Raw genomic sequence first — 26,696 nt, 5'->3', positions numbered from 1 at the left:
ACGTGTGTGTGTGTGTGTGTGTGTGTGTGTGTGTGTGTGTGTGTGTGTGTGTGTGTGTGTGTGTGTGTGTGTGTGTGTGTGTGTGTGTGTGTGTGTGTGTGTGTGTGTGTGTGAGAGAGAGAGAGAAAAGCTCTGGTAAGGATGGTACATGTGTTGTGGAAATAAAGTTGTTAAATATCCTGCAATGAAAATGTTTTTTTTCATACATGTCTCACTCATAGGGGAGCATTTACAGGACTAGCGTTTCTGAAACAGTCCAGATGCCCGTTGGGTGGCATGCACAACCAGTCAACAAAACACTCCATCACTGCCCTGTGGTTTACATAGGTATTGATGAAAACAGACATTTAATACTGGTACGAAACAAAAATGTCAACATTTTTACCGTATTATAGCTCTGTAGTAGCATTTATTTTCACAAACTCTGACAATTGTCATTTTGGCATCACAAGTACGGTCAAGTCAGACAGTTGTCCCTCTGATTAACTGAAGGTCATAGTTTTACTCTAAATGTCCCTCTTGGTCATAATCTACCTTCATTCTCAGTCACAAATCAGATCAACCTGCCTTCACATAAACACATCACATGTAATTCTTCCCATTGAACTACACTCTGATCCAACATAGTCCAGTCTCTTTGCAAACAGGTCTGTGGCACATTAAACATCAGCTAATAAATCCTCTCAATACTACTCTACTCCTCTGGAACCCATCACCAACCTGCAAAGCACATTGGGACTTGTAGTTCAAAGCACCGTTGGAGTTCTTTGCCATTTCCACCAATCAAACCTGAGAACAGTGCAGGTTGTAAGAAGATGGGAAGAGTTTCTCATTCACATATTGTTGAACAGGCCACTCAGAAAACATTAGAACAGATCTATAAATATTGCTATGGACATTTACAATACAGTACAGTGCATCATTGGCTCATCCTCCAACAGAAGGGGGGTCAGTGCGTAAAATGGCCACCGGGGCTCCAGGTCCCAGAGGCTGTGACATCATACAGAATAAGGCCCATCTCCCAGTGCCTCCATCTCTAACTCCACTATGCTTCAGGTCAAAGCAGTGTGAAACCAGAGTGAGTGTGAACAGGCAAGAAGCCAGATTGGGTTGATATCCAAGTGTGAGTAGAAGAGTCAACCCTCACCCACACAAAGACATAATCCAGAGATTCTGCACTTGATATAAAGGACGTGGGTTTCAATTCCTCAGTATCTCAACATATGCTTAGTCCAAGGTACGTTTCTTAGGACATTTCTTAATCCATGGTACAGTGCTCCCAATCAGGTTTCTGAGGCAGTCTTGGGTTGAGGTGGTACAGTAAATCTCAAGCTGCCATCTCTTCCAGTCTTAAAGCAAAATATTTCTTAAAGCAAAGAGTTCCTTCTTATCTTTGGGCTCTATAAACTCTATAGACAGAAGGGATATTTGGAGGAAAGATAGACAGGGGGATTTCTAGATCCTGTACCCCAGCTAGGGTGGAGGCAGCCTGGGGGAATGGTCTGGGGTGGAGGCTGGGTGGAGGGAGACTCAGGCCTCACTGCTGCACTCATAGATGTTGTCCTCCACCAGAGCAATGACCTGCTCAAACTTGTGGTGCAGCTGAGTACGCTTCGCTGTGGGGTTGGACTCCAGAGCACTCACCACCTGACCAAGAGTGAGAGAAAAAAAAGTTCAGACAAAGGCAAAAACCTTTAAAAAAAGTATCTATCCACAGTTAGAGAATGAGAGCTGGAGAGATAGATAACGAGTGAGAGAGAAATATAAAGAGAGAAAGACTACTTTCAGTAGCCCTCAAGCGATCATGCATTCTACAGCATAGGACAGAAACTCAACCACCTGCCAGGACAGAGAAAGAGAGTACTTCAGCAGTTCTTCAGCCTTCACGCATGCCTCTCCCCCACAAAAAGCCTTTCCTGTTCACAAACTATTTACAAAACCAACATCTGCGCTGCCTTTCAAGCCTGATAGTTGTCATGCGTTCAGTGGGTGTTACTGGCAGCGTGTGCCCAGCGAGAGGGCTGAGTGAGAGAATGTGTAATCAGGGGTGATTCATAGAGAGTCCCAGGGAAACCTCTGAACCCCTAGTGTTTGCTGGTACAGTAGAATGGCAGTGAACAGCTAAACACTGTTATGATGAGGGCCCTCCATTAACACACAATCACTGTCTCAACCACTCCATGGAACAGTAGGGGTGTGTGTGTGTGTGTGTGGGGGGTCTCATTTACCCGATAGGGATGGTTGATGATGAGGTATTGTGAGGTAAAGGTAAGGGTTGTGGTGGTGGAGAGTTGAGAAGAGGGTGTCACGGGCCCTGTGCTGTTGGCTATGTATTTAGTTGAGGAGGTTTAAGAGAATATAGTTCAGGTCTTTATATATATTTTTAAACATTTATTTAACTAGGCAAGTTAGTTAAGAACAAGTTCTTATTTACAATGATGGCCTACCAGGGAACAATGCCTTGCCTTGTTCTGGGGCAGATTGACAGATTTTTACCTTGTCAGCTCAGGGGTTCGATCCAGCAACTTTTTGGTTACTGGCCCAATGCTCTAACCACCAGGCTACCTGCCGTTCCATATGCTGTCGGTGTGGAGGGATATTTTGGATCTCCTGGGTTGGTTACGGGCTTGTGAGTAAGCATTTCACTGTAAGGTCTACTACACCTGTTGTATTTTGCGCATGTGACAAATACAATTTAATTTGATCTTTAAGGACACGTGATTTCCTGTACTGACGCTTCATGCCCTGATTTTTTCTCTCTTTCTCTCTTTCTCAATTCAATGGCTTTATTGGCATGGGAAACATATGCTACCACTGCAAAAGCAAGTGAAGTAGATAACAAAATTGAAATAAACAATACAAATGTACAGTAAACATTACTCACAGAAGTTCCAAAAGAACAAGACATTTCAAATGACATATTATGTCTATCTACAGTGTTGTAATGATGTGCAAATAGTTAAAGTAAAAAAGGGAAAATAAATACATGTAAATATGGGATGTATTTACAATGGTGATTGTTCACTGGTTGCCCTTTTCTTGTGGCAACAGGTCACAAATCTCCCTGTTGTGATGTCACACTGTTGTATTTCATCCAGTAGATATGGGAGTTTATCAAAATTGGGTTTGTTTTCAAATTCTTTATGGATCTGTGTAATCTGAGGGAAATATGTGTCTCTAATATGGTCATACATTTGGCACGAGATTAGTAAATGCAGCTCAGGTTCCACCTCATGTTGTGGGCAGTGTGCACATAGCCTGTCTTCTCTTGAGAGCCAGGTCTGCCTACTGCGGCCTTTCTCAATAGCAAGGCTAACCTCACTGAGTCTGTACATCCCTTAAATTTGGGTCAGTCACAGTGGTTAGGTATTCTGCCACTGTGTACTCTCTTTGTTTGGGGCCGAATAGCATTCTAGTTTGCTCTGTTTTTTTGTTAATTCTTTCCCATGTGTTCTCTCTCTCTCTCAAATCCATCTGGAATAAAGTCTGGTGATAAGGCTGGAGATGGGGCCAGTTTAAACGTGTCAAACAGCTAATCCAGGTCAGTGGTAGTGGGATGTTACCTGGTTCCTGTATTTCTTGGCATATTTGTAGATCTCCGTCAAGGCCAGGTTGGTGTTGAACTCATTTCTGTATTTCTGCGAAACGGAAAACAGAGTGAGCGTTTCCTCACAATATCAATCCTTCAAACTTTGTCAGCTCAAAAAGCAATAGACAGATACAGATTCAATGTTGTAGCACGGTTAAATGCAGAGACAGTCCGCCACCAAGGCTAACAAATTACATCTATCAATCAATTAATTAATACTTTTATTGATCTGCCACCCCTCTCTCACCCGTGACTCCTCGGCCAAGTGGGCATTCATCTCCTGCTCACTCAGTGGCGCCATCTCATGGATCTGTTTGTAATAGCACTGTACCCTCTTCTTGTATTCTGGGATCTCCTTGGCATACAGCAGCTTGTTAGTGGGAGAGTCCTGAAACCAGAGAAGAAGTCCTCTTTAGTCAAAGTAACCTCCAGAAAGACAAGTCCCATAGACGGCCTCATAGAGAAGTGAGATTTGAAAATTCCTAATGAGACCATTTAGTCAACACCTTAGAGCACAAATCATCCAGCTATCACAATTGTATATTCATCCAATGTCTGTCATGTTTTTGAATGATGTGATGACATCATCGCTGCTCACGCTACTTTCTGTGTGGACTGAGTGCTAGTGCTTTGTCAGTTTGGCAGAGTAAACCAGATGCAACCCAGATATAGACGGTGTATGAATCTGCGTATGCGGACGAGTAGAATACGTTGAAAACAATGGTCGGCCATCTTTTATAGCTCAGTGGTCCAGTCTCGCGCCAGTATATGCTGAGTGAGGTCGATGGTCAGTGAGTTGTTAACATGACTGTGGGCAGCATGGTCTGTGGTCATGGTGTGGTTGGTCTATGGAAGCTTCTCTAATGTCAAACATGTAAGGTGTGGTGTACTGCATGGCAGCTCTCTAGGCCCTCTACTCTTTTCTATTTTTTACCAATGTTCTGCCACTGGCATTAATCAAAGCATGTGTGTCCATGTAGGCTAATGATTCAACCATATATGCGTTAGCAATCACAGCTAATGAAGTCTCTGAAACTCTGTTTTGGAATAAACTAGCCCTGAACATTTCTAAAACTAAGAGCATTGTTTTTGGTACAAATCATTCCCTATGTTCTAGACCTCAGCTGAATCTGGTAATGCATTGTGTGGCTGGTGAACAAGTTGAGGAGACTAAATTACTTGGTGTTACATGATGTCAACAGTCATGGTCAAAACATATAGATTCAATGGTTGAAAAAATGGGGAGAGGTTTGTCCGTAGTAAAGAGATTCTTTGACAGCACACTCCAAAAAGCAAGTCCTGCAAGGGTCTTTTCACAGTCCCCAAATCCAGAACAAATTCAAGAAAGTGTAGAATATTATATAGAGCAATTATTGCATGGAACTCTGTTCCATCTCATATTGCTCACATGAACAGCAAGCCTGGTTAAAAAAAACTGTAAACCAACACCGCACGGCACAACACCTCTCCCCTATTTGAACTAGATATTTTGTGTGTTGTATTGAAATAAACAGTTGCAGACAGAATTTTACACACACTTAGGTTGGAGTCATTAAAACTTGTTTTTCAACCACAACACAAATGTTCTCGTTAACAAACTATAGTTTTGGCAAGTCGGTTAAGACATCTACTTTGTGCATGGCATAAGTAATTTTTCCAACAATTCCAACAACATGGGACCACGCAGCCGTCATACCGCTCAGGAAGGAGACGCATTCTGTCTCCGAGAGACACGTACTTTGATGTGAAAAGTGCAAATCAATCCCAGAACAACAGCAAAGGACCTTGTGAAGATGCTGGAGGAAACAGGTACAAAAGTATCTATATCCACAGTAAAACGAGTCCTATATTGACATAACCTGAAAGGCTGCTCAGCAAGGAAGAAGCCACCGCTCCAAAACCGCCTTAAAAAAGCCAGACTACGGGTTTGCAACTGCACATGGGGACAAAGATTGAACTTTTTGACGAAATGTCCTCTGGTATGATGAAACAAAAATAGAACTGTTTGGCCATAATGACCATCGTTATGTTTGGAGGAAAAAGGGGAAGGCTTGCAAGCCCGAAGAACACTGTAACGACTCTCGTCAGAAGGCATGGGCCAAAGCGCAGCGTGGTAAGTGTTCATGATAATTTATTTCACAAAAACACTCAAACAAAATTCCAAAGTGAAAACCCGAAACAGTTCTGTCAGGTGCAGACACTAAACAGAAAATAACTACCCACAAAACACAGGTGGGAAAAAGGCTACCTAAGTATGATTCCCAATCAGAGACAACGATAGACAGCTGCCTCTGATTGGGAACCACACTCGGCCAAAAACAAAGAAGTAGAAAACATAGAAATAAAGAAACTAGAATGCCCACCCTAATCACACCCTGGCCTAACCAAAATAGAGAATAAAAGCCTCTCTATGGCCAGGGCATGACAAAAACCATCCCAACCACGAAGCACGGAGGTGGCAGCATCATGTTGTGGGGGTGCTTTGCTGCAGGAGGGACTGGTGCTCTTCACAAAATAGATGGCATCATGATGAAAAATGAATGTGGATATATTGAAGTAACATCTCGAGACATCAGTCAGGAAGTTAAGCTTGGATGCAAATGGGTCTTCCAAATGGACAATGACCCCAAGCATACTTCCAAAGTTGTGGCAAAATGGCTTAAGGACAACAAAGTCAAGGTATTGGAGTGGCCATCACAAAGTCCTGACCTCAATCCCATAGAAAATGAATGGGCAGAACTGAAAAGGCGTGTGCGAGCAAGGAGGCCTACAAACCTGACTCAGTTACACCAGCTCTGTCAAGAGGAATGGGTCAAAATTCATCCAACTTATTGTGGGAAGCTTGTGGAAGGCTACCCGAAATGTTGCCCCAAGTTAAACAATTTAAAGGCAATGCTACCAAATACTAATTGAGTGTATGTAAACTTCTGACCCACTGGGAATGTGATGAAAGAAACAAAAGCTGAAATAAATCACTCTCTACTATTATTCTGACATTTCACATGTTTAAAATATGATATGAAGTGATGATCCTAACTGACCTAAGACATGGATTTCTTACTAGGATTAAATGTCAGGAATTGTGAAAAACGGAGTTTAAATGTATTTGGCTAAGGTGTATGTAAACTTCCCACTTCAACTGTAAGATACAGTGCCTTGCGAAAGTATTCGGCCCCCTTGAACTTTGCGACCTTTTGCCACATTTCAGGCTTCAAACATAAAGATATAAAACTGTATTTTTTGTGAAGAATCAACAACAAGTGGGACACAATCATGAAGTGGAACGACATCTATTGGATATTTCAAACTTTTTGAACAAATCAAAAACTGAAAAATTGGGCGTGCAAAAATTATTCAGCCCCTTTACTTTCAGAGCAGCAAACTCTCTCCAGAAGTTCAGTGAGGATCTCTGAATGATCCAATGTTGACCGAAATGACTAATGATGACTAATACAATCCACCTGTGTGTAATCAAGTCTCCGTATAAATGCACCTGCACTGTGATAGTCTCAGAGGTCCGTTAAAAGCGCAGAGAGCATCATGAAGAACTAGGAACACACCAGGCAGGTCCGAGATACTGTTGTGAAGAAGTTTAAAGCCGGATTTGGATACAAAAAGATTTCCCAAGCTTTAAACATCCCAAGGAGCACTGTGCAAGCGATAATATTGAAATGGAAGGAGTATCAGACCACTGCAAATCTACCAAGACCTGGCCGTCACTCTAAACTTTCAGCTCATACAAGGAGAAGACTGATCAGAGATGCAGCCAAGAGGCCCATGATCACTCTGGATGAACTGCAGAGATCTATAGCTAAGGTGGGACACTCTGTCCATAGGACAACAATCAGTCGTATATTGCACAAATCTGGCCTTTATGGAAGAGTGGCAAGAAGAAAGCCATTTCTTAAAGATAACCATAAAAAGTGTTGTTTAAAGTTTGCCACAAGCCACCTGGGAGACACACCAAACATGTGGAAGAAGGTGCTCTGGTCAGATGAAACCAAAATTGAACTTTTTGGCAACAATGCAAAACGTTATGTTTGGCGTAAAAGCAACACAGCTCATCACCCTGAACACATCATCCCCACTGTCAAACATGGTGGTGGCAGCATCATGGTTTGGGCCTGCTTTTCTTCAGCAGGGACAGGGAAGATGGTTAACATTGATGGGAAGATGGATGGAGCCAAATACAGGACCATTCTGGAAGAAAACCTGATGGAGTCTGCAAAAGACCTGTGACTGGGATGGAGATTTGTCTTCCAACAAGACAATGATCCAAAACATAAAGCAAAATCGACAATAGAATGGTTCAAAAATAAACATATCCAGGTGTTAGAATGGCCAAGTCAAAGTCCAGACCTGAATCCAATCGAGAATCTGTGGAAAGAACTGAAAACTGCTGTTCACAAATCCTCTCCATCCAACCTCACTGAGCTCGAGCTGTTTTGCAAGGAAGAATGGGAAAAAAATTCAGTCTCTCGATGTGCAAAACTGATAGAGACATACCCCAAGCGACTTACAGCTGTAATCGCAGCAAAAGGTGGCGCTACAAAGTATTAACTTAAGGGGGCTGAATAATTTTGCACGCCCAATTTTTCAGTTTTTGATTTGTTAAAAAAGTTTGAAATATCCAATAAATGTCGTTCCACTTCATGGGGGCCGAATACTTTCGCAAGGCACTGTATGTGTGCCTTTTTTCTGTCCTTGAGCTGTTCTTGTCTATTAATGTTCTGTATTATGTCATGTTTCATGTTCTGTGTGGACCCAAGGAAGAGTAGCTGCTGCTTTTGCAACAGCTAATGGGGATCCTAATAAAATACCAAATACCAACAAATCTGTGGTTGGTGTATGGTCCATGGTCACAGCGTGTGGTTGATGTTATCACTGTGTGATAGGTCAGCACCTCCCTGTGCTGAGACAATGAAGAGAGGGCCAATGGTTTCCTCTCTTCACAATAGGAAAGTTAAACAACCAGGCCAGACATAACAAATCATATCCACAGCCACAACGAACCAGGCCAGACATTTGTATTTATTTATTTAACACTTATTTTACCAAGTGAGTTGATTGAGAACACATTCTCATTTACAGCAACGACCTGGGGAATAGTTACAGGGGAGAGGAGGCAATGAATGCGCCAATTGGAAGACATAACAAACCATGTGCACAGCCACAGAGAACCAGGACAGACATAAACCATGTGCACAGCCACAGAGAACCAGGACAGACATTGACCATGTCCACATCTACAGAAAACCAGGCCAGGCATAAACCATGTCCACAGACAACCAGGACAGACAATGACCATGTCCACATCTACAGAAAACCAGGCCAGACAAAAACCATGTCCACAGCCACAGAGAACCAGGACAGACATTGACCATGTCCACAGCCACAGAGAACCAGGACAGACATAAACCATGTCCACAGCCACAGAGAACCAGGACAGACAATGACCATGTCCACATCTACAGAAAACCAGGCCAGACATAAACCATGTCCACAGCCACAGAGAACCAGGCCAGACATAAACCGTGTCCACAGCCACAGAGAACCAGGCCAGACATAAACCATGTCCACAGCCACAGAGAACCAGGCCAGACATAAACCATGTCCACAGCCACAGAGAACCAGGCCAGACATAAACCATGTCCACAGCCACAGAGAACCAGGCCAGACATAAACCATGTCCACAGCCACAGAGAACCAGGCCAGACATAAACCATGTCCACAGCCACAGAGAACCAGGCCAGACATAAACCATGTCCACAGCCACAGAGAACCAGGCCAGACATAAACCATGTCCACAGCCACAGAGAACCAGGCCAGACATAAACCATGTCCACAGCCACAGAGAACCAGGCCAGACATAAACCATGTCCACAGCCACAGAGAACCAGGCCAGACATAAACCATGTCCACAGCCACAGAGAACCAGGCCAGACATAAACCATGTCCACAGCCACAGAGAACCAGGCCAGACATAAACCATGTCCACAGCCACAGAGAACCAGGCCAGACATAAACCATGTCCACAGCCACAGAGAACCAGGCCAGACATAAACCATGTCCACAGCCACAGAGAACCAGGCCAGACATAAACCATGTCCACAGCCACAGAGAACCAGGCCAGACATAATAATCCATCCTTCTACTTACATCTGCTACTTCTACAAGATACTGACAGCATTTACAATGGTACTGAACACATTATTCAATCTTTAAGAAAGCTTCACTTGTAAGGTATTTTGTTGAGCATACAGACATGGATTTGTGTGTGTGTGGTATCGCGCCTAGGAAGACTCCAGCCACTGTCCCTCCTCATGATAGGGATCCCTCTCTTCCTGTCCACAAGGTCATTTCCTATGGTTCCTCCATCTGCCTGGCGACCCCCTGTGACCCCTAGCACTCCCCACCCCTCCCTCCCTGTCTGCAGGACACCAGATAAGGTTTCTGTGGAAACAACTCTGTTTCCAAGCCTTCTCTCAACCCTGCAGAGCAACGGCTAATCCAGATCCCTTACTGACCTGTCCTGTCCCTTGACCACCAGACACACACACACACACACACACACACACACACACACACACACACACACACACACACACACACACACACACACACACACACACACACACACACACACACACACACACACACACACACACACACACACACACACACACACACACACACACACATGTTTGAGGTGTGTGCATTGGCTCTCTGGCAATGAACAAGTGGAATAAATCATAATGCTTTGGTTTCATCTGAAAGAGCAGCATTAAGTATCTCTGGGGAGGAAGTCAGTCAAAGAGACAGGAAGCAGAGTGTATGCTATGGGTCGCAGCTTCAGAGGGATGAGACTGTTTGTGGGAAGTGAGGACACTGAAACACACACACACACTTTGAAGAGTGAATTCCTGGTGCCCATGACCTTGGCTGAGCAGACTGGGCTGAAATATCATAAGGAGAGGTAGACAGACAGACTGGAGAGAGGAGGGGAAGGGTTTTGGCAAGGACTGGGGAGGAATGTGGAGATAGGTGATGACAGTGAGAATCATTTTGGGAAAGTGTGTGTGTGTGTGTGTGTGTGTGTGTGTGTGTGTGTGTGTGTGTGTGTGTGTGCGTGCGTGCGTGCGTGCGTGCGTGCGTGCGTGTGTGTGTGCGCATGTACTTTATGTTTGGTTTGGTTTATTTGGATCCCTATTAGCTTTGGCCCAAAACAGCAGCTATTCTATCTGGGGTCCACACAAAAACTACAAAACATGACAAGTAACAAAACACGGATACACAGACAAACAAGAACAGTAACACATTTTTTTATACATTTTTTAGATTTTTTTATGTAGATTGTGTGTATTAGAGTGTGATAGAGTGTGTGTTTGTCTGTGTGTGAAATGACACAATAGCTAATTGTGCTGTTTGTTTGAGTAATTGGAGATGGAAGGGAGTTCCACCCGAAGAGAGCCCTAGTGTCATGTCTTGTGGGTTATGTGTGGGTGTCTGAACTATATGTCATTTGATTAAGTAGACAAATATTTGTCACAGTAATACACTCAGCAGGACCCTGTCTTTCATAAATATCCAAATAACTTCACAGATTTACATTGTAAAGGGTTTAAACACTGTTTCCCAGGCTTGTTCAATGAACCATAAACAATTCATGAACATGCACCTGTGGAACGGTCGTAAAGACACTAACAACTTACAGACGGTAGGAAATTAGGGTCACAGTTATGAAAATGTAGGACACTAAAGAGGCCTTTCTACTGACTCTGAAAAACACCAAAAGACAAATGCCCAGGGTCCCTGCTCATCTGTGTGAACGTGCCTTAGGCATGCTGCAAGGAGGCATGAGGACTGCAGATGTGGCCAGGGCAATACATTTCAATGTCCGTACTGTGAGACGCCTAAGACAGCGCTACAGGATGATAAGCTGATCGTCCTTGTAGGGGCAGAACACGTGTAACAACACCTGCACAGGATTGGTACATCCAAACATCACACCTGCGGGACAAGTACAGGATGGCAACAACAACTGCCTGAGTTACACCAGGAACGCACAATCCCTCCATCAGTGCACAGACTGTCCGCAATAGGCTTGGAGAGGCTCTGACTGAGGGCTTGCAGGCCTGTTGTAAGGCAGGTCCTCATCAGACATGACCTTTATCACCTATGGGCACAAAAACCCACTGTCGCTGGACCGGACAGGACTGGCAAAAAAGTGCTCTTCACTGATGAGTTGCGGATTTGTCTCATCAGGGGTGATGGTCGGATTCGTGTTTATCGTCGAAGGAATGAGCGTTACACCGAGGCCTGTACTCTGGAGCAGGATTGATTTGAAGTTGGAGGGTTGGTCATGGTCTGGGGCGGTGTGTCACAACATCATCGGACTGAGCTTGTTGTCATTGCAGGAAATCTCAACGCTGTGCGTTACAGGGAAGACCACCACCTCCCTCATGTGGTACCCTTCCTGTAGGCTCATCCTGACATGACCCTCCAGCATGACAATGCCACCAGTCATATTGCTCGTTCTGTATGTGATTTCCTGCAAGACAGGAATGTCAGTGTTCTGCCATGGCCAGCGAAGAGCCTGGATCTCAATCCCATTGAGCATGTCTGGGACCTGTTGGATCGGAGAGTGAGGGCTAGGGCCATTCCCCCATAAATGTTCGGGAACTTGCAGGTGCGTTGGTGGAAGAGTGGGGTAACATCTCACAGCAAGAACGGGCAAATCTGGTGAAGTCCATGAGGAGGAGATGCACTGCAGTACTTAATGCAGCTGGTGGCCACACCAGATACTGACTGTTACTTTTGATTTTGACCCCCCCTTTGTTCAGGGACACATGATTCCATAGTCACATGTCTGTGGAACTTGTTCAGTTTATGTCTCATTTGTTGAATCTTGTTATGTTCATACAAATATTTACACATGTTAAGTTTGCTGAAAATAAATGCAGTTGACAGTGAGAGGACGTTTCTTGTTTTTTTCTGAGTTTATTTCTCATTGAAACTAAACGAGAAGCAGCTAATCCCTCGTCAACCCCCAACCAGGAAAGACCGGCTTGCATGATATTGATGTGTGTTCTGTATGTGCAATTAAAATGGTAAGGTGTACTGCTATTATTTGAGCCAGCAGTAGCTTTTCTAGCTATTTCCTTGCTGCACTTGACCAAATTACCAGACAGTAATCAAGATGGGACAAGACCAGAGACTGAACAACTAGTACAGTTGATGTTTGTGTCAAAAACACAGAACATCTTCTTGTAACAGACCCCTTCCCCATCTTCACAACAACTTTGTCAATATAACTTGACCATGATAACTGGCCATCCAATGTTGTACCTAGGAGTTAAGTTTCCTCAACTTTCTCAATGGTCACACCCTTTATGCACAACTCCAGTTGAGATTTAGGTCTTAAAGAATGTTTTGAACCAAATACAATGCTTTCAGTATTAGATGTATTTAAGACCTATTTATTATTAATCACCCATTCTGATACTTAGAGTAACTCCTCATTTAGAATTTCAGTAAGCTCACTGGCTTTGGATGCTGACATGTAGAGTGTGGAATCATCTGCATACATAGTAATTATGTAGCTTTGTGTAAGACCAGTGGCAAATCAATTGTAAAAATAAATACATAGAGAAGAGTAATGACCCAAGGCAACTGCCCTGAGGGACACCACACTGTACTTGTTTCATCTTAGAGAAGCTTATATTGGATAAATAACTCTCCAACAATGTGATGGCAGGTGATCTAAAGCCATAGCAAGTGAGTTATTTCAATAACATTTAAACATTTTATTTTATGTTAATTTAACTACAGTGGGGAGAACAAGTATTTGATACACTGCCGATTTTGCAGGTTTTCCCACTTACAAAGCATGTAGAGGTCTGTAATTTTTTAAATCATAGGTACACTTCAACTGTGAGAGACAGAATCTAAAACATTACTGCACCTGTACATAGCCCACCTATAATTTATCCCAAACAACTACCTCTTTCCCTACTGTATTTAATTAATTCATTATTTTATTTTGCTCCTTTGCACCCCATTATTTTTATTTCTACTTTGCACATTCTTCCACTGAAAATCTACCATTCCAGTGTTTTACTTGCTATTTTGTATTTACTTTGCCACCATGTCCTTTTTTGCCTTTACCTCCCTTATCTCACCTCATTTGCTCACATCGTATATAGACTTGTTTATACTGTATTATTGACTGTATGTTTGTTTTACTCCATGTGTAACTGTGTTGTTGTTTGTGTCGAACTGCTTTGCTTTATCTTGGCCAGGTCGCAATTTGTAAATGAGAACGTGTTCTCAACTTGCCTACCTGGTTAAATAAAGGTGAAAATAAATGTGCAATACAGTGTGTCTTTGTAACCATGTGAATGCATTGAGTGCGATCACTTAACAGTAATTGTGTATACATGTGTAATGTGTGTGTCTCACCTTGCCCAGCTGCAGGTCTGAAACGGAGCAGGCATCTATGAAGGCCTGGGCAATGACAGACAGACAGGCGTCCATGTGGTCCGTCTTTTCAATGTCAAACACAAACTGAGGGTTCTTCAGGATGTTCACCCAGAAACGCAGAGGTAAACTATAGAGACGAGACAACATTATGTGAGCTTCATGAACATCTTGCATTATGGATACTGTACTGCTTCATTGATGAGTAGATGCATCTCGTTCCCCAAGCTACCAGTTGGTCTTCCAGATGTGCAGGGTGTCGGGGTCGGTGATGCCCCTCTTGTCCGCCTGCTCCTCCAGGAAGTCAAAGAAGTATTTGATTGCCAGCGGCGGACGCTCTGCAGGAATACTGAGGATGGCCTGGAACAAGTCATCGAGGAACTTCTGCAGTGTTCCCTACGAAACCACAACACAGATGGGATCAGACATGGAACCAGAATTGGATTGTTTGGAATTCTGCGTTTGTTGTTTACCTTTATTTAACTAGGCAAGTCAGTTAAGAACACTTTTTTTCCCTTATTTTTTCCCACCTTGTCAGCTCAGGGATTCGATCTTGCAACATTTCAGTTAAAAGTCTAACGCTCTAACCACTAGACTACCTGCCGCCCCATGTCACTGTAAATAGAACTGATGATGGATTGATTGTCAACGATGATGGAATGATGCCTCTGCTTTAGCCAACTACTTGAGTTGTGACTGTCATGCAAAACTGTTTAGGATCACAATCGTACTAGTTTGGGAATCATGATGATGATCTTATAAATAACTTGTATTTTTGCATTTAAGCCTCAATTTTGGATCTGTGTGAGTTTCCATCTCTCTAAGTATGCTCACAATTGACGTGATAAGCAGTTGGCTAGTTGAAGCAGTAACAGATGGGCATCCAGGAAAGGCTGGCACTGCTTTCTGTTACTGTTCTGGTTGTACACTGGGGCTCATTCAAGATGGCTGCCACACTGTGGGTTGTGTGCTTACCTTGGTGGAGAGGAGGCGGGTTAGGTAGATCTCAGGGAGTACCTTCTTACGATGACTCTGTCTGTGGGACTTCTTATTCTCAAACGGCTCATCATGAGGCAAGACCTGGAAGGGCGGGGGCAGAGGTTAGAGGTCAGGGTACAAAAACATCCAATCAGCATGGTGGGGATACAACCAAAATCTAAATAGGAATCTACTACGGAGGTGTGACTAACATTTGACAGGGAGATGAAATTAAAACATGTGTTCTTGTATGAGAGTTTCAGTTAATAATTTTACCATTTCAAAATGTTTTCACAAACTTCTAAGTACTGAACACAACCCAGGAACGACAGTGGGGATTTATGAGGTCTGACTAACATGATGTCACTTTATGAAATGCTGCAAGGGACATTGCAACATTTTGGAAGTTTCTCTGATTGCTGTACAGTAAACCAGTATGAGGTGTCTAACATGCTCCTACAGGACAGGGGTGTGGAGGTGGAGGAGAAAGAAAGTACGCTGTGGGTTTCACTCTACTGAGCCAGTCCAGGCCAGCACACCATAATATGAAGTGCTACATCAACAAATAACTGCTCAAGAAATGACTAAAGCTATTCTCTCAGTGAAATGTATGCCAGAGAACTCATTTTTTCGAAATGAAAGTTAGCATATCTGAGTCTGAGGTTTTTCAATGGCTTATGTGGTATTAGTGCTGTCATGTTCTTTCCTACATGTATGCGCTCACACACACTCTTATGAAAGTGTGTAGTTAGTGATTTATTGCTCAGGCGATCCCTGTGTCTGTCTGCGTTAAACTGAGGTCTCTCTGAGACCAATGGGGCTGATGACAGACTGAATGGGGTTAATAGAGGTGAATGAGAAAGCTCTCTGTCCGTGTGTGTGTGTGTGTCTGTGTGTGTGTGTCTGTGTGTCCGTGTGTGTCCGTGTGTGTCCGTGTGTGTCCGTGTGTGTGTGTGTGTGTGTGTGTGTGTGTGTGTGTGTGTGTGTGTGTGTGTGTGTGTGTGTGTGTGTGTGTGTGTGTGTGTGTGTGTGTGTGTGTGTGTGTGTGTGTGTGTGTGTGTGTGTGTGTGTGTGTGTGTGTGTGTGTGTGTGTGTGTGTGTGTGTGTGTGTGTGTGTGTGTGTGTGTACTTACCAAATGGACATATTTCTCTGTGTCCAAGTCTTTGGCTGCAGAGGGAGAGAAAAAAACAGAACAAAACAATGAGAGAAGGAGAGAGTGAGAGAGAGAATGAAAGAAGACCGGAGGGGAGACAAGTAATAGACATAAAAAAGGAAGCCTCATGAAGACACAGAGGTTTATGGAAATCAAAGAGAGAGTGTAATTAGAGAGCGATGAAAAAAAAAGATTATGAGTGAAAGAATGAGAGAGAAAAGCTGAAAAGAAACAGAGAGAGGCAGACAGAGTCTGTGATTGGTGCTGGAGCCAGTGTAATGAGTTTATAATGCTCACGCATCGTCAGACCAGAGGTTCACTCTCTCCCTAGTTTACACACACACACACACACACACACACACACACACACACACACACACACACACACACACACACACACACACACACACACACACACACACACACACACACACACACACACACACACACACACACACACACACACACACACACACACACACACACACGTGTGAGCACACACAAACACAGCCCAATAGTGGCTGTGCTCTCATTACTCCAGGCCTAGTATTGGCAGGACAGGCCGGTTTTAGCTAATCACAGAGAGGGGGAAAGGTGTTTTACATTAGTCAAGGTGTACTACAAATCCATTAGGCCTGGCCTTTGAGCTGCTGGCCCAGTTTGGACCACTTTAGCCTGTCTCTGGCCCAGTATGAATTAGAGGAGAGGCCCTAATCATTGGGATGGACAGAGCAGTCTGTCAGAACCGAAGTCCTGTTCTGGATGAGGTTAGCAGACCCTCCCAAACTGAACCGGAACGTTGACGGCCCAGCAGAGGAGTCAACTGTTCATGCTTACGGAAACTGATATAAACCACTGTGTGTGTGTGTGTGCCTGTGTATCAGTGTGTGTGTGTGTGTGTGTATGTGTGTGCATGCTTGTGTGTATGATTAAGTTAGTGTGTTTATGTGGATACAGCATGTTTGTGGTTTGAAATGAATGTATGTCTGTGGTTTGGTGTGTGTGTATATATATATATATGTGTCTAATGTGCTCAAGATGAGATGAGTGTATGCGGTTTTACCTTAATAAAGTATGTGTATATGTTTTTTAAGCATGTAGGGGTGTGTGACAAGGTGACAGAGTGTGTGTGTGTGTGTGTGTGTGTGTGTGTGTGTGTGTGTGTGTGTGTGTGTGTGTGTGTGTGTGTGTGTGTGTGAGACCTACCTCTCCCCAGGGTGTTGTCTCTCTTGTCTTTCATGCTCATGGCGAATGACGCCCCCTCTGGGATCTGGAGGTGGGGTTAGAGGTCACAGGGTTAGGGGTGAGAGACATGGGGCACAAGAACTGGATCATTAACCGCTGCCTCAGGGTGTGTGTGTGTGTGTGTGTGTGTGTGTGTGTGTGTGTGTGTGTGTGTGTGTGTGTGTGTGTGTGTGTGTGTGTGTGTGTGTGTGTGTGTGTGTGTGTGTGTGTGTGTGTGTGTGTGTGTGAGAGAGAGAGTTTGAGTGTTTGTGCGTGTGTGTTTTGGGGCGGTGGGCTCATTAAAGTCAACACAGTGAAATGGATTGAACAGCATTGCCAGTGAACTGAAACTGTTAGTATATGCTGTGCCTCGCTGCCTTCCCAGCACTGACTAAGCAAAGCACTTAACAGCACAGGTAACAGGGCAAATGTTAGGGGTCACTGCCCAGCTGTTTACACACACACACATACATACACACCGAAATACTCTGACACATACCAAACATACCAAGACAATAGAAAGTGCAAAGACACAGATACTCACAGACAATGACACACTGCATGTGTATGATCAGACAGACAAACTGCACATAGACTAACACACACACAGTCACCCACACATAAAATTAATGTGGCACCCATTGAGCAGTCAAGATGTCAACATTTACAGTGACTTCTCACCCTCACCTCTCTTTCACACGCAGCACGCACGCAGGCACACACACACACACACACACACACACACACACACACACACACACACACACACACACACACACACACACACACACACACACACACACACACACACACACACACACACACACACACACACACACACACACACACACACACACACACACACACACACACACACGGGGTGTGTATGATGGGAGCAGATCCTTGCCTGGTAATGTGTGACTGTGTTGAGTTTCTTCCTGCCATCCTCCATCACAGAGGTGTTATCCAGGTCCTGGAGGATCCTGCTGTTGCTACCAGAAGCAAACCACTCTGCAGGAGAGGAGGAGGGGGAGGCAATACATGTAATGAATGTTTAAATGCATTTAGCCTTCTACTGTACTGTACTAGCTTCATGTCAAGGACTAGTCACCCGAGCCATGAACCGTTCACTCTGTTACCATCTGGAAAATGTTATCGGAGCATCAGGTCTTGGACCAACAGGCTCTGAGACAGCTTCTACCACCAGGCCATCAGACTGCTGAACAGCTAACCCTATCTGTTGCCCTGCACCTTAGAGACTATTTTCACCTCAAAGACAATCTGCACTTTAGAGACTATTTTCACCTCAGAGACAATCTGCACATTAGAGACTATTTTCACCTCAAAGACAATCTGCACATTAGAGACTATTTTCCACCTCAAAGACAATCTGCACATTAGAGACTATTTTCACCTCAAAGACAATCTGCACATTAGAGACTATTTTCCACCTCAAAGACAATCTGCACATTAGAGACTATTTTCACCTCAAAGACAATCTGCACATTAGAGACTATTTTCACCTCAAAGACAATCTGCACATTAGAGACTATTTTCACCTCAAAGACAATCTGCACATTAGAGACTATTTTCACCTCAGAGACAATCTGCACATTAGAGACTATTTTCACCTCAGAGACAATCTGCACATTAGAGACTATTTTCACCTCAAAGACAATCTGCACCTTAGAGACTATTTTCACCTCAGAGACAATCTGCACATTAGAGACTATTTTCACCTCAAAGACAATCTGCACTTTAGAGACTATTTTCACCTCAGAGACAATCTGCACCTTAGAGACTATTTTCACCTCAGAGACAATCTGCACATTCGAGACTATTTTCACCTCAGAGACAATCTGCACTTTAGAGACCGTTTTCACCTTAGAGACTTTTGCACCGATGCACCGACTCTCCACAATTCCACCCCCCCCCCACACACACACACACGCACACACACACACAGCTGTTCTATTATATACTATGTATTTAACTTCATGACCAAGACATTAGCCACTTTATGTTTGTAAATACAGTCATACTTGACATAGCACATTCATTATATATCCTATTGTTCATGATCTATACTGTATACCCTATTGTTCATTATCTATACTGTATACCCTATTGTTCATTATCTATACTGTATACCCTATTGTTCATTATCTATACTGTATATCCTATTGTTCATTATCTATACTGTATACCCTATTGTTCATTATCTATACTGTATACCCTATTGTTCATTATCTATACTGTATACCCTATTGTTCATTATCTATACTGTATACCCTATTGTTCATTATCTATACTGTATACCCTATTGTTCATTATCTATACTGTATACCCTATTGTTCATTATCTATACTGTATACCCTATTGTTCATTATCTATACTGTATATCCTATTGTTCATTATCTATACTGTATATCCTATTGTTCATTATCTATACTGTATATCCTATTGTTCATTATCTATACTGTATATCCTATTGTTCATTATCTATACTGTATACCCTATTGTTCATTATCTATACTGTATATCCTATTGTTCATTATCTATACTGTATACCCTATTGTTCATTATCTATACTGTATATCCTATTGTTCATTATCTATACTGTATACCCTATTGTTCATTATCTATACTGTATAATCTATTGTTCATTATCTATACTGTATACCCTATTGTTCATGATCTATACTGTATACCCTATTGTTCATTATCTATACTGTATACCCTATTGTTCATTATCTATACTGTATACCCCATTGTTCATGATCTATACTGTATACCCTATTGTTCATTATCTATACTGTATAATCTATTGTTCATTATCTATACTGTATACCCCATTGTTCATGATCTATACTGTATACCCTATTGTTCATTATCTATACTGTATACCCTATTGTTCATTATCTATACTGTATAATCTATTGTTCATTATCTATACTGTATACCCTATTGTTCATTATCTATACTGTATAATCTATTGTTCATTATCTATACTGTATACCCCATTGTTCATTATCTATACTGTATAGCCTATTGTTCATTATCTATACTGTATACCCTATTGTTCATGATCTATACTGTATACCCTATTGTTCATTATCTATACTGTATACCCTATTGTTCATTATCTATACTGTATATCCTATTGTTCATGATCTATACTGTATACCCTATTGTTCATTATCTATACTGTATACCCTATTGTTCATGATCTATACTGTATATCCTATTGTTCATTATCTATACTGTATATCATATTGTTCATTATCTATACTGTATATCCTATTGTTCATTATATATACTGTATATCCTATTGTTCATGATCTATACTGTATACCCTATTGTTCATTATCTATACTGTATACCTTATTGTTCATTATCTATACTGTATACCCTATTGTTCATTATCTATACTGTATAATCTATTGTTCATTATCTATACTGTATAATCTATTGTTCATTATCTATACTGTATAATCTATTGTTCATTATCTATACTGTATAATCTATTGTTCATTATCTATACTGTATAATCTATTGTTCATTATCTATACTGTATAATCTATTGTTCATTATCTATACTGTATAATCTATTGTTCATTATCTATACTGTATAATCTATTGTTCATTATCTATACTGTATAATCTATTGTTCATTATCTATACTGTATACCCTATTGGTCATTATCTATACTGTATAATCTATTGTTCATTATCTATACTGTATACCCCATTGTTCATGATCTATACTGTATAATCTATTGTTCATTATCTATACTGTATACCCCATTGTTCATGATCTATACTGTATAATCTATTGTTCATTATCTATACTGTATATCCTATTGTTCATTATCTATACTGTATATCCTATTGTTCATTATCTATACTGTATATCCTATTGTTCATTATCTATACTGTATATCCTATTGTTCATTATCTATACTGTATATCCTATTGTTCATTATCTATACTGTATACCCTATTGTTCATTATCTATACTGTATACCCTATTGTTCATTATCTATACTGTATATCCTATTGTTCATTATCTATACTGTATACCCTATTGTTCATGATCTATACTGTATACCCTATTGTTCATTATCTATACTGTATACCCTATTGTTCATGATCTATACTGTATACCCTATTGTTCATTATCTATACTGTATATCCTATTGTTCATTATCTATACTGTATATCCTATTGTTCATTATCTATACTGTATACCCTATTGTTCATGATCTATACTGTATACCCTATTGTTCATTATCTATACTGTATATCCTATTGTTCATTATCTATACTGTATACCCTATTGTTCATGATCTATACTGTATACCCTATTGTTCATTATCTATACTGTATATCCTATTGTTCATTATCTATACTGTATACCCTATTGTTCATGATCTATATTGTACACCTTATTGTTCATTATCTATACTGTAAACCCCCAGGCTGACAAGGTACAAATCTGTCGTTCTGCCCCTGAACAGGCAGTTAACCCACTGTTCCTAGGCCGTCATTGAAAATAAGAATTTGTTCTTAACTGACTTGCCTAGTTAAAAAAAGGTAAAATAAAAATATATATATCTATACTGTATACCTTATTGTTCATTATCTATACTGTATATCCTATTGTTCATTATCTATACTGTATATCCTATTGTTCATTATCTATACTGTATATCCTATTGTTCATTATTTATACTGTATATCCTATTGTTCATTATCTATACTGCATATCCTATTGTTCATTATCTATACTGTATATCCTATTGTTCATTATATATACTGTATATCCTATTGTTCATTATCTATACTGTATATCCTATTGTTCATTATCTATACTGTATATCCTATTGTTCATTATCTATACTGTATATCCTATTGTTCATTATCTATACTGTATATCCTATTGTTCATTATCTATACTGTATATCCTATTGTTCATTATATATACTGTATATCCTATTGTTCATTATCTATACTGTATATCCTATTGTTCATTATCTATACTGTACACCTTATTGTTCATTATCTATACTGTACACCTTATTGTTCATTATCTATACTGTACACCTTATTGTTCATTATCTATACTGTATGCCCTATTGTGTACACATCAGTTTACTTGTTTTTGATATTGTTCTGCAATGTTGAGGGAGCTATTAGCACACAAGTATTTCACTGCAGCTTTTATACCTGCTGTAAACTGTGTATGTGAGGAATACAATTTCATTTGATCTCAGTTAAGCTACGAAGTAATAATTGGTCAAATAGCTCCTTTGCATGGCATTACTTCCACAACTGGGGAGTTGAAGGTGAAATGAAAGTGACTTTTCTCACCCAGGTCTACGTCCTCTGCCCGAGGCCACTGGGAGAAGGGCAGGTTCTTATAGAAGGCCTCGAGAATCTTTTCCTTCACCTGACAGATGGTGTCTGTGTTCACAACCTTCACGGCCAGAGAGTCCATACCACATCCCTGGAACGACACGTTGATGTTCTGGACACACAGAGATGGAGGCAGTGATTGTCACAATGTCAACTTCTTTTACTTCAGATGTTTGATTATTCCTGTTGATTGATTAAGCTGGTTCATTATTCCTGTTGATTGATTAAGCTGGTTCATTATTCCTGTTGAGTGATTAAGCTGGTTCATTATTCCTGTTGAGTGATTAAGCTAGTTCATTATTCCTGTTGAGTGATTAAGCTGGTTCATTATTCCTGTTGAGTGATTAAGCTGGTTCATTATTTCTGGTTAGTGATTAAGCTGGTTCATTATTCCTGTTGAGTGATTAAGCTGGTTCATTATTCCTGTTTAGTGATTAAGCTACACATAGTTGAGATATTGTAAACTCTATCATACGATAGACATATGATATATGCACATAGCAAGAGGTTAGTTAGTGATTAAGCTGGTTCATTATTCCTGTTGAGTGATTAAGCTGGTTCATTATTCCTGTTTAGTGATTAAGCTACACATAGTTGAGATATTGTAAACTCTATCATACGATAGACATATGATATATGCACATAGCAAGAGGTGAACCAATCAGTGGGCAGTATATGACGTGCGTTGTTGTGCGGTGACTGACCTGTGGCTTGGCCTCAACGTTCTCTCTGAGCAGCCACTCCTCGTTCAGTGTGTACCGGGCCTTCCCTGTGATGGCGTCTATAGAACCCTTGTTGATCTGCTGCTTGATGGCACACAGTAGCAGGAAGAAGGGCTCGCCCACTGTCTCCTGCAGAAAACACAGTAACAAGTTGATAACATAACATTAACATTGAGACTGTTTGTCAGTAAAAGGCCCAGACTGTAACCAACTGGACAGGGAATACTCGTGACTGGATACAAAAGGTTTAATATAATAATAATAATATATGCCATTTAGCAGACGCTTTTATCCAAAGCGACTTACAGTCATGTGTGCATACATTCTACGTATGGGTGGTCCCGGGAATCGAACCCACTACCCTGGCGTTACAAGCGCCATGCTCTACCAACTGAGCTACAGAGGACCACAGGTTTGACGGGAGTCTTGTTCTATTGTCATTACATTATGTTCTATTGTCTCACTCCTTCTCTTTTCACAACTCCCTCCCTCCCTCCATGCCTCCCTCCCTCCATGCCTCCCTCCCTCCATGCCTCCCTCCATGCCTCCCTCCCTCCCTGCCTCCATGCCTCCCTCCATGCCTCCCTCCCTCCCTCCATGCCTCCCTCCCCTCCATGCCTCCCCATCCCTCCCTGCCTCCCTCCCTCCCTCCCTCCCTCCCTCCCTCCCCCTCCCTCCCTCCCTCCCTCCCTCCCTCCCTCCCTCCCTCCCTCCCTCCCTCCCTCCCTCCCTCCCCCTCCCTCCCCTCCCTCCATGCCTCCCTCCCTCCCTCACCTTGAGGTAGCTGTACATGCAGATGGACATCCAGTTGGTGAGCATCTTCTCCACCACAGACTCTGTCCGTCGCAGCATCAGCTTGGGGTTCTTGGCAGCCGAGGCATCGATCAGATCCACCAGCAGATCCTTCATAATGCTAGTGTAGTACTCCAGCTTACCATGGAGGGCGATAGTGAGCAGGGATGCCAGGCTACACCTGGGGACACACAGAAAAACATGTGTGTGAGCCCAGAGTAAAGAGACATATACGATTCACATAACATGATTTAGTCCCCACACCTGAGAATACATTGAGTTACGTATATATTCTGAGATGTCCCAGAGGATGGAGGGGCTGAAACAGTAAAGGTAGATGGGAGATTCCCATAACAAAGAACCACTCATTTATTTTGATTTTTAACTAGGCAAGTCAGTTAAGAACAAATTATTTTTTTCAATGACGGCCTAGGAACTGCCTTGTTCAGGGGCAGAACGGCAGATTTTTACATTGTCAGCTCAGGGATTTAATCTAGCAACCTTTCAGTTACTAGTCCGACACTCTAACCACTAGGCTACCTGCCGCCCCATCTAGGAGACCAGGCAGGGGAAACATTAAAGCCACACCACTGTTGTGGTGCTGAGCCTGGAGAGGGAACAGTGATAGGGTCTGGCCTCCAGAATCAATATGAGGAACCTCCAGAACAACTGTCTATTTTTAGACTGATACACTATATGCTGAAGTGTTGTTGTATGAAGCTGGCAAACATGCGGCAGGTCGTCTGGCGTGTAGGAGCGTTGGGCCAGTAACTGAAAGGTTGCTGGATTGAATCCCTGATCTGAGAAGGTAAAAATCTGTTGTTCTGCCCCTGAGTAAGGCAGTTGTTCCCCAGGTGCCGATGAAGTGGATGTCAATTAAGGCACCCCCCCACACTTCTTTGATTCAGAGGGGTTGGGTTAAATGCAGAAGACACAGTTGAATGCATTCAGTTGTACAACTGACTAGGTATGCCCCTTTCCCCATATTGTACACATAAACATTTTGAACTGGGAAGAGGTGGATAGACACTCAGGGGCCAGTTTATTAGGTACACCCATCTCGTACCGGTTCAGACCCCCCTTTGCCTCCAGGACAGGCTGAAATATTTTGGGCATGAATAGGCTGCTCAATTTGTATCAAGGGATCAAACGTGTGCCTGGAAAACATTCTCTACAACATTCCAACACTGCCACCAGCCTGTACCATTGACAGGATGGGGCCATGGACTCACGTCAAATCCAATTCTATTAGTCACATGCGCTGAATACAACAGGTGTAGACCTTACAGTGAAATGCTTACTTACGAGCCCCGAACCAACAGTACAGTTTTAAAAAATACTGATGAGAATAAGAGAAAAGTAACAAGTAATTAAAGAGCAGCAGTAAAAAAATAACAATATATACAGGAGGGTGCCGGTACAGAGTCAACGTTTAATTGAGGTAGTATGTACATGTAGGTAGAGTTCATTAAAGTGACTATGCATAGATGACAACAGAGAGTGGCAATGGTGTGGAGAGGGGAAGGGATTGCAAATAGTCTCTGCCATGAGCATGACACAACAGGAACCGGGATTCGTTGGACCAGGCAATGTTTTTCCACTCCTCCATTGTCCAGGGTTGGTGATCGCGTGCCCACTGGAGCTGCTTCTTCATGTATATAGCTGATAGGAGTGGAACCCAGTGTTGGCATCTGCTGCAACAGCCCATCCGTGACAAGAACCGACGAGTTGTACGTTCCGAGATGCCATTCTGCACACCAGTTATTTACCTGTTTGTGGCCCGCCTGTTAGCTTGCACCATTCTCCTTCGACCTCTCATCAACAAGCTGTTTTCTCCCACAGGACTGCCGCTGACTGGACGTGTTTTGTTTGTCATTCTAGGTAAACCCTAAACACGGTTGTGCGTGAAAAGCCTAGGAGGCTGGCCATTTCTGACATACTGGAACCGTTGCGCCTGGCACTGGCGATCATACCATGCTCAAAGTCACTCGTTTTGCCCATTCTAACATTCACTCAAACAGTAACTGAATGCCTCGACACCTGCTTTACATAGTAAGCCATGACCACATGACTCACTGTCTTTAGGAGCAAACCATTTTCGTGAACAGGGTGGTATACCTACTAACTGGCCATTATTTTATTTTACCTTTATTTAACTAGGCAAGTCAGTTAAGAAACAAATCCTATTTTCAATGACGGCCTAGGAACAGTGGGTTAACTGCCTTGTTCAGATGCAGAACGACAGATTTTTACCTTGTCAGTTCAGGGATTTCTAACCACTAGGCTACCTGCCGCCCAAGTGTACAGGATAATCAGTCGTCACCCTTTTCCTAAACCTAA

The 26,696-nt window shown here is 42.3% G+C and overlaps 1 protein-coding gene across 1 annotated transcript in view; it reads right to left on the bottom strand.

Moving 5' to 3' along the window:
• Positions 1-316: 316 nt before the first annotated feature.
• The window catches only part of LOC124016934 (plexin-D1-like), a 136,611-nt gene continuing 110,231 nt past the window's right edge, over positions 317-26,696 (bottom strand). Inside the window, exons 25-36 of the mRNA XM_046332270.1 lie at positions 24,339-24,537; positions 23,547-23,693; positions 22,798-22,954; positions 18,332-18,435; positions 17,407-17,470; positions 16,180-16,214; positions 15,044-15,148; positions 14,301-14,464; positions 14,051-14,198; positions 3,837-3,977; positions 3,564-3,638; positions 317-1,647 (exon numbers count right to left, since the gene is read on the bottom strand). Of these exons, the coding sequence (XP_046188226.1) occupies positions 1,531-1,647; positions 3,564-3,638; positions 3,837-3,977; positions 14,051-14,198; positions 14,301-14,464; positions 15,044-15,148; positions 16,180-16,214; positions 17,407-17,470; positions 18,332-18,435; positions 22,798-22,954; positions 23,547-23,693; positions 24,339-24,537 (1,456 nt within the window). The 3' untranslated portion in view covers positions 317-1,530. The remainder of the gene's footprint in view (positions 1,648-3,563; positions 3,639-3,836; positions 3,978-14,050; positions 14,199-14,300; positions 14,465-15,043; positions 15,149-16,179; positions 16,215-17,406; positions 17,471-18,331; positions 18,436-22,797; positions 22,955-23,546; positions 23,694-24,338; positions 24,538-26,696) is intronic.

Source organism: Oncorhynchus gorbuscha, unplaced genomic scaffold (assembly GCF_021184085.1).
Source record: "Oncorhynchus gorbuscha isolate QuinsamMale2020 ecotype Even-year unplaced genomic scaffold, OgorEven_v1.0 Un_scaffold_1227, whole genome shotgun sequence".
NCBI classification, from domain to species: Eukaryota; Metazoa; Chordata; class Actinopteri; order Salmoniformes; family Salmonidae; genus Oncorhynchus; species Oncorhynchus gorbuscha.
This window is presented reverse-complemented; position numbering and strand designations above follow the sequence as displayed.